Raw genomic sequence first — 13,111 nt, 5'->3', positions numbered from 1 at the left:
GGTCTGTTTCCTGGCTGTATAACTCTATGACTCTATAACATAATTAATTTATTCTTGCTTTGATTTTTGTCTCAGGTTGTTAGTAGCAGTTTCCTGGGGATTACTTTTTAAAATTTCCTGTGGAATTCAGGAGATCCTGGAGAGCTGGTAATCATAAGGGCAATCACAGGGAGACCTGAAACATTAACATGTCTTGTTTCTCTCTGCAGGTGCTGCCTGAACGGCTGAGTTTTCCCATCTTAATTTGTTTCTTTTTGATAAAGTATTGGGTAATAAAAGTCAGTGTTCATCATAATATTCTTTAAATTTATTTTGTCTCTGTAATGAAGTGTCCCTTTAAGACGCCTTGGTTTTTCCAGCCCGGGAGATAGCGACGCTAAAGCGCACGCGCACGTCATAGGGCGAGCCCGCCCACTGAAAGGGCGGGGAGAGGTAATGGGCAACTACTTTACCCAATCAACGTACAGATTGTATGACTGACAGAATACCGAGCCAATGGACGCGAAAGACTCCCCTGGCTGGCCGGTCCGGGCGGCTCGTACGGGGGCGGTCGTTTAAAATGGCGGAGAGTTTGAGTGAAGCGCAACTTGGAGCTCGAGTGACGCAAAAGTTGTTGGTAAGAAAACAAAAAGATAGGCGTTTGCATTGATGGCAAATATTGAATAGAAGCCGTTTCACTATATGGAAAGTGTTTTCCCTTCTACAGACACACACAAACAAAATTAAATCTGGTCTCCCTCCTTTGTGAAAGATGTTGTGAAACTTGAAAGGGTTCAGGAAAGATTGACAAGGATGTTGCCAGGGTTGGAGGATCTGAGCTACAGGGAGAGGCTGAACAGGCTGGGGCTGTTTTCCCTGGAGCGTCGGAGGCTGAGGGGTGACCTTATCGAGGTTTACAAAATCATGAGGGGCATGGATAGGATAAATAGACAAAGTCTTTTCCCTGGGGTCGGGGAGTCCAGAACTAGAGGGTGAGAGGGGAAAGATATAAAAGTGACCTAAGGGCACTGTTTGCACGCAAAGGATGGTGTATGTATGGAATGAGCTGCCAGTGCCAGTGGTGGAGACTCGTACAATTACAACATACGTAGGGCAGCTGAAAGTGTGCCGAACCTGCAGAAGGTCAGGTCACGTGGTGGCGGATTGTAAGGTGACCGTCTGTCGAAACTGAGGCCAAGAACTCTAATCTGTGTGGAGAGGCGGGCCACGTGTACAAGGCCTGCCCAAGATGAGGGGCTGCCGCCTATGCACAGATAGCCGGAGGTGGCAACACGAGCCGTGGAATGCTCAAGACCAGCAAGGTACCACAAAACAGCATGGGAATGGTGTCTGGTGGCACCCAGAAGAAAGGGCAGGCTGGAGCAGAGCAGATGGCAGACAGCGTGGAGGTGCAGCAGCTGATCCAAGCTCCTTCAAGACAGAAGAAGAGGAGGGAACAAAGGAGGCACAGGATTGGATTACTGTCAAAAACAGGAAGAGGAAACCTTGCCAGGCCCCCAAAGCCACCCTGGGGTACAGGCAACTGTTTGGGTGGTGAGGATGGGTGCAAGGAGGGTCGTCACCGGAGGAAGAGACAGAGCGCTACGGGGAAAAAGGAGGGCAGCACCGCCCAAGCAGGAAAAGACGATCCCTCTAAGGGGACGGTAAAACCACCCTCCCACCCGGTGAGAGCCAAGAGGTACCCATCGCCCCACAGCTCCAGGTAACTGGGAGCAGTGGTCCTGTGACAGCCCCGCTGTCAGACAGAGAACTGGACTGTGCAGACCCTGGGCCCAACCCAAAGACACCAGAGCGGGGAAATGGCCCCAGCGTGGAGCCAGACAGCTTCCTCAGCCCTGGGAGGGTCCAGCTGTTTGTCGTCACCACGGGGATGCACACAGCTACCCCAGAGAGGCAGGACCAGCAGCAAATGGACACTGGTAACCTGGTAAACTGTTAAAATGGAGATTAAAATTGCCAGTATCAATGTGCGTAACATAAATCGGCTACGTGATGTGTTTCTACGATGGCCTTCCTGGCCAACGTTAAAGCCGACATCCTGTTTCTGCAGGAGTGTGGGATACTGCACCTCAGCAGCTACAGGAGATGGTCAAGCTTGTGGGCCCATGGGCCGACAGTTTGGTTGAGGGGACAACGATAGCCGTGCCACCGGCCTGGGTATCCTGTTGCGAGGAGGCAACCTCACTATTTCCGAGGTTAAGGAGGTGGTGGGCGGGCGCCTCCTTGTCACCAACTTCCTGTACAGGAATGCTCCCTGAGACTGATTAATGTGTACGCCCCAGTGGGAAAGAGTGAACATTTGGCCGTCTTGCAGCAGCTTCCACTGTTGCTGGCTACGTCCAGGCCAGTCATTCTGGCCGGAGACTTCAACTGTATCATTGATGCAGATGGACGATCCGGCGGGGGGGGACAGTAAACTGGGTGCCACGTCCAGAGCCCTGATGGAAACTGTCAGAGATGCAAAGCTGCACAATGTCTTCACCCCTGCAGCCGGAGCGCAGCGCAGATACACCTTGTCATGGGCGGACGGGTCTCTCCGCTCAGGGATAGATTACCTGTTTGTGTCCTGAACGCTCTCGGTCAGATCACCGACGTCAAGCTGGTGTTCTTCTCTGACCACTGCCTCCTGCTGGCTGACTGTCACTTACAGGACGAGCAGCAGGCTGGTAAGGGAATGTGGAAGCTGAACACAAAGCTGTTGACCCCGGGAAACATTGAGGAGCTCAAGAGGGACCTCGCAGGTTGGAGAACCGTGAAGCCCCTCTTTGAGTCCCCAGTGGACTGGTGGGAAACAGTAAAAGGGAACATCAAGAGGTTCTTCATCCTCAAAGGTGTTCAGGAGGTGAGAGAGAGGCAGGGAAAACTGTCCCAGCTCCAGGGAAGTATGCAGAACCTGCCCCTGCTGCAGACAATGGGGATCGATGTCACGGAGGACCTCCAGGAGATGAAGGGCCAGCAAGCCTCGCTGTTTGCCTCGGAGGCCTCCAAGATAATCTTCCGGTCCAGGGTCCGCTCTATGGAGCAGGACAAGACGTGCTCACGTTTCTTCTTCTAGAAGGTGCACAAAGAGAGCTCTGTGCTCAGCAGCCTGAAGGAAGAAGACGGCTCAATAACGTCAACTCAGGCTGACATCATGAGAATCAGCAAATGCTTCAATGCCAGCCTGTATGACTCGAAGCCAACTGACAGCTCGTCCCCCATTTGTTCCTGTTCTCTATCACGGAGGTCTTAGATGACAGAACACGGAAGAGGCTGGACCAGCTGCTATTTCTGGACAAGCTGACCGAGGCCCTCGAGTCCTTTCGAAAAGAATAAAACTCCCGGAGACGATGGCTTACCGGTCGAGTTCTTTTCTGCTCTGTGGGACTTGATTGGCCAGGACCTGCTGGAGGTGTATATTAATATGCTTCTGGCAGATACCATGAGTGAATCAATGAGGAAAGACATCATCACCCTCATCTACAAGCAGAAGGAGGAGAGGGAGGAAATCAGAAATTGGAGACCAGTCTCACTATTGAATGCGGATTACAAAATTTTGTCAAAGGTTATCGTCAACCGGGTCAGGTCTGCTCTGGGGTCGGTGATTCACCCTGACCAAACCTGTGCTGTACTCGGCAGGAAGATTGCTGAGAGTCTCGCAATCCTCAGGGATACGATCGCCTACGTGCAGGACAGAGGGTTGGACACCTGCCTGATCAGCCTGGACCAGGAGAAAGCCTTTGACAGGATATCACACACGTATATGAGAGATGTTCTCTTCAAAATGGGCTTCGGGGAGGGAATCTGCAATTGGATCAAACTGCTCTACACCAACATTGTCAGTGCAGTCTCAATCAATGGGTGGAGATCAGATAGCTTCCCAGTCAGATCTGGAGTCAGGCAGGGCTGTCCTCTCTCTCCTGAAAATGTGTTCCTGGAAAAGTGCAGCAGGTCAGGCAGCATCCAAGGAACAGGAGATTCGACGTTTCGGGCATAAGCCCTTCTTCATTGCTGTTATACGTGGCACAGGTCTGGCCTATTTCCAGAACCTGTGCCGCTGCAGTCACCCAGGCCATCTTCCATTTTATATGGAGATTAAAGATGGACTGGGTCCGAAGGGACTCGATGTATAAAGATCTGGGCAAGGGGGGGAATAAACACACACAATGCCACACTCGCCCTGATGGCCACCTTCATGTGTGGCTGCATTAAACTGTGCTTGGATCCCCGGTACGCAAACACCAAGTGTCACTATGTTCTACCTGTCCCCGGTGTTGCGAAGGATTGGCCTGGCCTCCGAGAAGTTGGACCGTTCCTTATCACCTGTTCTTCGTGGACAAGTTTATGAAGAAAAGCACCTTTGACCACAAGTCCATCAGGAAGTGGTCAGCACATAGTGTCCTTGAGACCCCTCGGAAAAAGGAGAGGGTGGATCCTATCGAGCGGTTCTCTGAGCAGATTGTCAAAGTAATTCGGCAGAATGTCTCCGCCAGAACTTTCCAACAAGCACCAAGACATGGTGGTGGTGAGAAGGGCTCTGCCTGTGAGATCCTTTATGCACGCCCGGACTCTCTGCCGCTCCGCACGCTGCCCTCGAAGCGGCTGCGGGGGGGACGAGACTGTCACACACCTCCTTCTGAAATGTGCCGATGCAGAAGAAGTCTGGAGAGGAATACAGTGGTGTTTGTCGAGGTTTGTCCCAAGCAGTGCTGTGACGCGGGACTCCATGCTCTATGGTCTGTTCCCCGGGACACACCGAGACGAACATCAACTGTGCCTGGAGGATCGTCAACTTGGTGAAAGACGCCCTTTGGGTGATTCGAAATCTGTTGATCTTCCAGCTGAAAGAGTTGACCCCGACTGAGTGTTGCAGACTGGCACATTCCAAGGTCTAGGACTACGTGTTGAAGGACGCGCTGAAGCGGTGGGAAAAAATCATCGTGTAACATCTGCCTGCCTATGAAGAACAGGGGCCCACCCAGTCATTTGGGCTCCGCTGACGCCTCAGCAGAAGAGCTGTATAGTAAATGTACAGACTTGTATATAGGAAAAATAAATTTTGCTGTCTGTAAGTAAAGCAATGTAATGTGTGCAAAAGCATGGCATGACCGAATGTATAGAGATCCAAATAATTTTATGAATAAAGTATATTTTTGAAATAAAACAAAGCAACCAAATGCTAGAGACTTGACAGTTTGGTTGCAGGGTACTTGTTTACTTATTGGATGGTTGGTCCATTTGTTGGAACCTTTGGTGCAAAATCCATAGTTTAGAATGAATGATTAGCTGCCATTGGGTTCATAAACGCAGGAAGTGCTGTTTTTATTTCTGGTTTCTAGCATCTGCAGTATTATAATTTTAATTGAGTAGGATCTTGTTGAAGCCACTCACTGTGAAGGCATTGTGTCTGTTAAGCAAGACATTTTTTAGTTTGCTTTTCCCTTGAATGTACAACAGTAGTGGGAAAATTCAGTGGCTGTTTTGGAACTTTTATTTAGTACATGAAACAACTGAGAATTAATTTGACCAAAATGCAGAAGGACAAATGAAGAATGAAGTGTTTAAAATTGTATGATTAATCATTCAGATATTGATACATGGTATAATGGGCTTTTTGACTGAATGGTGCAGGTTGGTTGGGAAGAGCAAAGTGGTGCCTAAAATTGTATCATTTTACATTATTCTCTCTCCTTGGCACAGACTTGTAATTTCAAAAAAAAAAGAAATACTCATATTGTAAATATCCATGATTGTAGAGCAAATGTATCACATTCTTCAGTTTATTTTTATCGGGAAATCTTGTGTTTTATTATCCAGTTGTCGCCTTGTCATGTTTCAAAAGTGGGCAACAATCTTTTGTGTTAGGTAAATATAAAAATCTTTTAATTTGTTTCAGCAGATCGGTCAATAATTCTAGTTCACTCATAAATAACTTAATAAATTCTTGACATGTACAAAAAAAAGCAACATGAGAACAACAAGTAAGGTTTTGTGGATGGTGCATGCAACTATCATTTTTAAATAATATTGATATGCTTGGACCATGCCCTACTTTAGTTTTCATTTCTTTAAAACTCTGATCAGGTTCGGTGAATTGAATGGCCTCCTCATCCATCATTAGTTTCTGTTCCCTCCTGATAAAAGTCAGCCGTGATATGTAATGCTGTCTGTTGCTCATATGTTTATTTCTTTTTTATTGCTTTCATTTCCAACAATGTTTAAAATATACCACAATGACTACAGTACATTCTTTTTACAATATTTAATTCTAATTTTATCAAATGTACAATATGTTGAAAATACAATCAATATTCAAATGAATCCAATTAATTTCAATTAAATTCAATTTAAAAACTAAATTTTGCTTAATCAATACTGCTTACTGTGTCCATGTTACATGGGCTGTAGGTGATTGATTATAAGCATAATTTAGCAGATTTGTTTATTATTCATTATAAATGTAAGCCATATGACTAAGTAGCCCTAATACTGACACGAAAATTTCAATTCTGTTATTGTCTATGTGAAGATATATGAACTAGAATAGGCCATTCAGCCCTTTGATTCTGCTCTGCCATTCATGAAGTCTGGCTGATCCGGCAACAAGTGTTAAACTTTGTTGCAAGTTGAATGGGACTGAAGTATAATACTCCAGGCTCACTGTTGTGAAATTTGTAATTCTTTTATGACCTAAAATGAAATTTTGTCCAGGGGAAGAAAGGATTGTTACAATTTTCAGACAGTCAGTTATGTTTCTCATGCTTATGCTTGGATTATATGTCCAGGTTAAGCTAAACTAATAATTACAATGGTGGAATGCAGAACATTGTATGCTTTTGTAGTGAATTGGAACTGTTGCACAAAAATAGAGGAAAGCTGTTCAACATCTTCCAGCTGAATTTAAATTTCAAATGGGTTGAAGTTATGGATGAATCTAATATGGAATCTACCTGGTAATTTTAGTAAATGTTCAATATTAGGTTTTTCTAGCGCTTTCAGTGACTTTGCATAATGCAGGCTTTGTGTAAAAATATTATCAAGTTTCAATATATTATAATGTTGTTAATTGCTCTTTCAGAATCTGAAATGCCCATTTCTGGAAGGAGTCAATGTGAATGATTTGGATGCAGTTATTCAGTTGTTGTGCACGCCCAGTGTAGACAGACTTCAAATCTTAGAATGGTTATGCATCAGGTACTCAGTGATTTCATTTGTGCATTTCAATATTCTTCACTGTTTATGAACTGTTTGAATATTTTGCCTTTAAAGAATAGAGAGATTTCGGTCTGGAATCAAATGTGGAGCCTGTGCTTTGGCGATGATCGGACTAAAACTTTCTTAGTATTTTTGATCCCAGCCACATTTATTTATTTTCTGATTGCAGTTGGTAGTCTGCAGTTTGCAAAATGAAGGAACATAAAGAGATTATTTGTTCCCTGTAGACTATTTTGTAGCGTGTTTTCTTATTAAATAAGATATTAAATACTGGGTGTTCTAAGTATGTGAGCATGGATTTGTTGAAAGCATTTACACCTCTAAGTTATATATAATAGCCTCTAAAGCAAAGAGACCTCTACATAAATATGTTGCATTTCATATTTCATGGGCTGTGGAAGAGATTCTGTATTTGTTGGACAGGATGCTAATATTCCTGTTTATATATTTCAAGGAATTATTTATAATTATTAATCTCTGTCAGTACCATCTGAAAATTGTAAGGATTCTAAACGTAGAATCTAGGCCAACCTCTTGTGGCACAGTGCTAGTGTCTCTACTGTTCCACCAGGATTTAAGTCCCACCTGCTCCAGAGGTGTGTAACCCTCTGATGAGGTTTAGAAGAAAATAAGTTAGATTTTTTTAAAAATTGAAAATTAGAATCTAGGTCATGCCAGTTCTTCTCATATGTAGATGCAGCAGAATCCTTTTATAAATCAGGAAATGTTATCAATCTGCAGCCTATTGAATGGCTAATCAAGGATGTGAAAATATTATATTAACCCAATAAGAAAAGCTCCTATTTGAATCTAAACCATAACATTGGAGCCATGTGGAGGGAATTTGCTCTAATTAATGTTTTACCTGATATTAGAGCAGGAAAGTGACATTGGTTTCTATTTTAAGTCATGTGATTTTCCTCTCCGAAAGATGGAGGAAAATGAAAATAATTGAGCATGTTAACCTAGGAGAGAAAATCACACTCCTTTTGCCACTTCACTAATTAAGTTATGGCCAAGAAGGTCAATGAGCCATCTTGTCCACTCCACCAGTTAAGAGCATTAAATGGTTAATTATTGTCCACCTATGACCTCAACCCCAAACTCTTTGATCATATGTCTCCCTAATGGGCAAGAATGGTGGCTGGTTTCCAGGTTGAGAAACTATGCTTCTTCCTGCCGTGTTGAAGGGAATACTTTTTGGGGTTTCCTCAATCTGAGGCAGTTTACAGAATGAATGGGTGGCATTGGGGTGGTCCTTGAAAGCTAACCCTTTGCCCTTGTCTGACCCACCTGAGTCCTCACTCCCTACAACACTTTACCATGTGAGAAGGGTATTGAAGATCCATACCTTTGTGTATTTGGATCCCCTAAGAAGTAGGCCAGGACCAGTGGACTTCTGATTGGATGACAGCTTCAATGTTGAGGCCTGTGATTCACTTGCACTCACTAATTACAGGAAATTCCATTCAGGGTTCCCTTAGAAATGCTGAGCCATAGTTTCATTTTGACAGTTCTTTTGTCACTCAGGAGAGCCAGCGGAAAACAAACACACCCGTTTTTCATAGCAGCCAGCTGCTGTATTCTGCAGTTGAGGTCCTGACAGCCACGGTGACAGTTACTGTCAAACCACAAAGTACATAAGATAAGTGTGATGTTAGGGTGCCAGACAAGTAGGATGCCATCTGGGTGGGATGTCAGGTAAGTAGGGTTCCAGTTGGGTAGGATATCACGTGGGAAAAGAATGTGGTGCTAGGATACAAAATGGCAAGGTGAGTGAGTGATGCATTGTTTAGGATTAGTTCAAAGTGAGTGGCCAAAGTGTCAGATCAAGTTCATTGGATGGGTGTGGGAATGTCAGATTGGATCCTAGGTGGGGGTGTCCAGGCTGGGGATGATGTGGCTGTGTGTGTGTGGGGTAAGTGATGGATCAGTTTAAAAGTAACTTGGGAATTAGACCGCACATTTAATAGTCTAACTTTTCTTGAGTAACTATTTTGCTTAATTTCTTTGGAACATTTGAAATTTTTGATTTAAATAGAGACTTTTGGATAGTTCTAGGTGTGGAGCAATTGCCCAGGGGAAAATTCGATTTCTGAGTAATTCCTTCAGATTCCAAAAGATCCCCATATGCAACTCCCACCTACTCTGGAATAATGACTGTATGACCAGTGGGAAATCAGGCCATTGGTGCATAAATGCATCAAATTTTGGCATTTTCAACTTCTGATAGAAGCAAATTAATAGCAACATTAATTTTGAACTCTGTTTATGATCCATAAGACTTCATGGCATACTGCAAAAGACACAGACAAGATATTTGACCTTGACGTGCAGAATTTTAACACATATTGAAATATTGATTTGCAACTTTGTTTTTACTGTTCATTTACATAGACTTTCTGCAATTTAAGTGGTTGATGTAACTTGCTAATGTATTACGATACTGAAAGAATTAAAATGTTAAGTCATTTCTTTCTTGTTTTATAGCTGCTACCCACCACTTGAAAGAAAATTTGCAGAATTACGTTTTCATTCTATGCAAGACTATGGAACAGACCTCGTCATAAAAAGTTGGATATTTTCTTTTCTTTTAAAGACTTGATCTCGATCCAAATTTTACACTTTGCAGTGATCATGAGTTGGATTTTGCAGTGTCATTACAAGTTATCAGTTTTTTCCATAATTGCTACTTTTAGATTAGCTGCACCTTAAGTATGTCACTTTTGCAGAGATTGACACGAAATTCTCTGTCGCTGAGGTTTGGACACAGACTGCATTTTGAGATCCCTCTGCCCACCACCTAAGATTGAGTACTCATGAAATCCAAGGGTTTCAACTTTCTACCACTTGAAGCTGTTAACAAAATCTTGTTCATTCAGGTTTAATGTGATTAATAATGTTTGATGGGACGCCAGACCGGAAGTTTTTTCTGAATATATTAGCCTCTTCTTTTTTCTTGTATGTATGTCCCAACTTTTAACTTGCCATATGCAAAAAGATTTAAGTGATCACCATGAAAAGAAAACAAAACAGTTGCAATACCATTATGAGTGGCACGGTGGCTCTGCGGTTAGCACTGCTGCCTCACAGTGCCAGGGGCCTGGGTTCGATTCCATCATTGGGTGACTGTCTGTGTGGAGTTTGTACATTCTGCCTGTGTTACGTGAGCTTCCTTCAAGTGCTCCGATTTCCTTCCACAGTCCAAAGATACAGAGGTTAGGTGCGTTGGCCATGCTAGATTGCGCATAGTGTCTAAGCATATGCAGGCTAGGTGGATTAGCCATAGGAAATGTCGGGCTCCAAGGATAGGATTGGGTGGTGGGTCTGGGGGGATGTTCTTCAGATGGTTGATGTTGACTCGGACTGAATAACCTGCTTCCGGGCTGAATAACCTGCTTCCAGACTGTAGGGATTCTATGCTGAGACATTGGGGGTGAAAATCTTGGCAGAGAAATCTGGGATATTTCAGTGAAGTTTGCTTGGGCCACATCTTTGCATTGTTGTTGATTGCAAAATCTGGCTGATATTTTAGCTTTTTCGTTTTCCCTCTTTTTGTTTGATGTAGAAACAAATCTAATTCATTTATATCATGTACAAGCACATGTAAAGTGATTACATTAAATAATAAGTTTTAAGATGGGCACTTTTGTGTGACTAGTTTACACTATGCAGAAGGTTAAAATGGACACAGAACAGTTGGGCTCAGTGTTCTTATTGTAATTTCCATGTACTGTGTCTCTATTGGCAATCTTTCCTGAGAGCATTGTCTGTGGCACTAAGTACTGCTGGTGGTAGTAATTATATAGCCCTGGTAAATGGATGAATTAAAATGCATCCAAAGGGCACCGTCAGGTAGTATTTTGTTCGGTTAATCGAATGGTGGCTAACATAGTTTAGGCGAGCATCGGGACCTTGTGATCTTGCCAGATAATTGAATGCCGGATAATCAAGGTTCCTCTGTATAGTCTTGGGATGCAGTGCTAGTGTCCCTACCTGAGCTAGAAGGTCTTGGTTTAAGTTCCAACTAAATATGTAACAGAAGATCTTGTTATCTAGTTCCTCCTTAAAACAAGTAATACAACTTGAGCCAGAATGTTATGAATGAATTTGCCTAGGTGTCCCACAATGCCACAAAGTGATCAAATCAGTGTGAACACAAATCAGTTCCAACGCAAAACAGTCCCAACTTTGTTAGGAAATAAGTTAAAATAACCTTGAATAAAAAAACATACTACCTTTACTCCTACTTGGCCACTTAAGCTTATAATATTTCCTGAATATCTTGTAGATTTACACTGTTGCTCTCTCCATAGCTCTGTATGGGAGTGTGAAGCTGCTTTCTATCTTTCTTACTCTCTTTCACTCTCTCTCAATCTCAATCTCTCTCTCTCTCTCTCTCTCTCTCTGGATGGTCAGCTAGTCTCTGCCTCTTGCATGCTGGTCTCCTCAGAAGATTCAAGAGAGATTGATCTGCAGGTGATCCCTGTTTTTATTTGTTTTTGGATGGTTTTCTGGAACTTTTTATAATTCTGGCCAATCAGGGAGAGATACTTAATAGTTTGAAATATTTTCAGTCTTTCAGATGACTTGCTGCCATTTGTTTGTGTAGCAGGACCTAGGAGAAAGTGAGCACTGCAGATGCTGGAGATCAGAACTGAAAATGTGTAGCTGGAAAAGCGCAGCAGGACCTAGGCCTTTCTGTCTGGGTCTTTTGTTTGGTGGATAAGTTGTTAGTAGTAGGTCTGTCCAGGATAACTGTTGCATTTTACCCAATGCTAATGTCATTAGCACCTGGTTGCTGTGACCGAACTCTGTCTGATGTGTGGGTTTTGTAATTTCAGGTTTTACTTGGCCAGTGTATCCAGCATCCCTTGCAGTTTGGCCAAATTAGAAACCTATATGTTATGCAGCCAGGAGGCTGCTACAATAGGGTTAGGGTAGGGGAGAGTTAATGGAGGACATGGAGATGGTGCTCTGTCTGCGCTACTTGAACAACATCTTCCTAACCCACACCACTACCATCTAGAAGGTCAAATGTAGCAGATATATGGGAGCACACCAGTTGCAAATTCCACTCCAAATTACTCACTATCCTGACTTGGAAATATATTGGTGTTACTTCAGTGTTGATAGGTCAATATCCTCTCTCCCTGACAGGAATGTGGGTCTTACTGTATCAAATGGACTGCAGTCGTTCAAGGAGGCAGCTCAAACCTTCTCGAGGACAACTAAGGATGAATGATAAATGCTGGCCCAACCAGTGATGCTCACATCCCATGAACTAATGCAAAAGAAACTTTTATGATGTAATTTGGGCAGAAATGTTTCTTGTGTGATCATTGTTACACTGAAAGCCATAATACTAGAGTTTTATAATTAATCAAATATACAGTTTTGGCAAACTGTATATCTAGGGATATGAATTATAAATAAGTATAAGTAAGTAAATCAGAGTACCTTTGCACAATAGGTAAAATAATCCTTTATTTTAGCACCAGTAACTCAAACTCTTTCTAAAAATAGTAAACATTGCAAAACTTTGATCATGTTTATGGGAGAATTCATTCCAATCTGGAAAATGCTATCTGAGAAACATGACCATATCCTGAAGAATTCTGAGTGTGTCTAGCCAGTCAGTTCAACAAACACAGCTTTTAGGGAAAGAAAGTTCCAAATCCTGCTATCCTTAATGAGGAAGTAGTACTTTCTGATTTCTTTCGAATGATTTATCCCTAAAGTTAAGATGATCGCATCAAGGGCAAAACTTTATTTGCATCCACTTTATTAAGTCCTTTCATAATTATCAATACATAAATTCAATTAGTGCCTGGTCTTTTATACTTAAAGCAATACAGGGCAGTGTAGTTTTCTTTTGCACAATTGTGATCATATTTTAAAACATAATTGCTAAATT

The 13,111-nt window shown here is 42.9% G+C and overlaps 1 protein-coding gene across 1 annotated transcript in view; it reads left to right on the top strand.

The window, feature by feature from the left end:
- Window positions 1-541: 541 nt before the first annotated feature.
- haus7 (HAUS augmin-like complex, subunit 7) overlaps window positions 542-13,111 on the top strand; it is a 28,611-nt gene continuing 16,041 nt past the window's right edge. The window contains exons 1-3 of the mRNA XM_060848926.1: window positions 542-616; window positions 7,058-7,173; window positions 9,685-9,767. Coding sequence (XP_060704909.1) covers window positions 560-616; window positions 7,058-7,173; window positions 9,685-9,767 — 256 coding nt within the window. The 5' untranslated portion in view covers window positions 542-559. The remainder of the gene's footprint in view (window positions 617-7,057; window positions 7,174-9,684; window positions 9,768-13,111) is intronic.

Source organism: Hemiscyllium ocellatum, chromosome 32, assembly GCF_020745735.1.
Source record: "Hemiscyllium ocellatum isolate sHemOce1 chromosome 32, sHemOce1.pat.X.cur, whole genome shotgun sequence".
NCBI lineage: Eukaryota > Metazoa > Chordata > Chondrichthyes > Orectolobiformes > Hemiscylliidae > Hemiscyllium > Hemiscyllium ocellatum.
The sequence above is the reverse complement of the archived record's forward strand: the minus strand, read 5'-3'. Positions and strand labels throughout refer to the sequence as shown.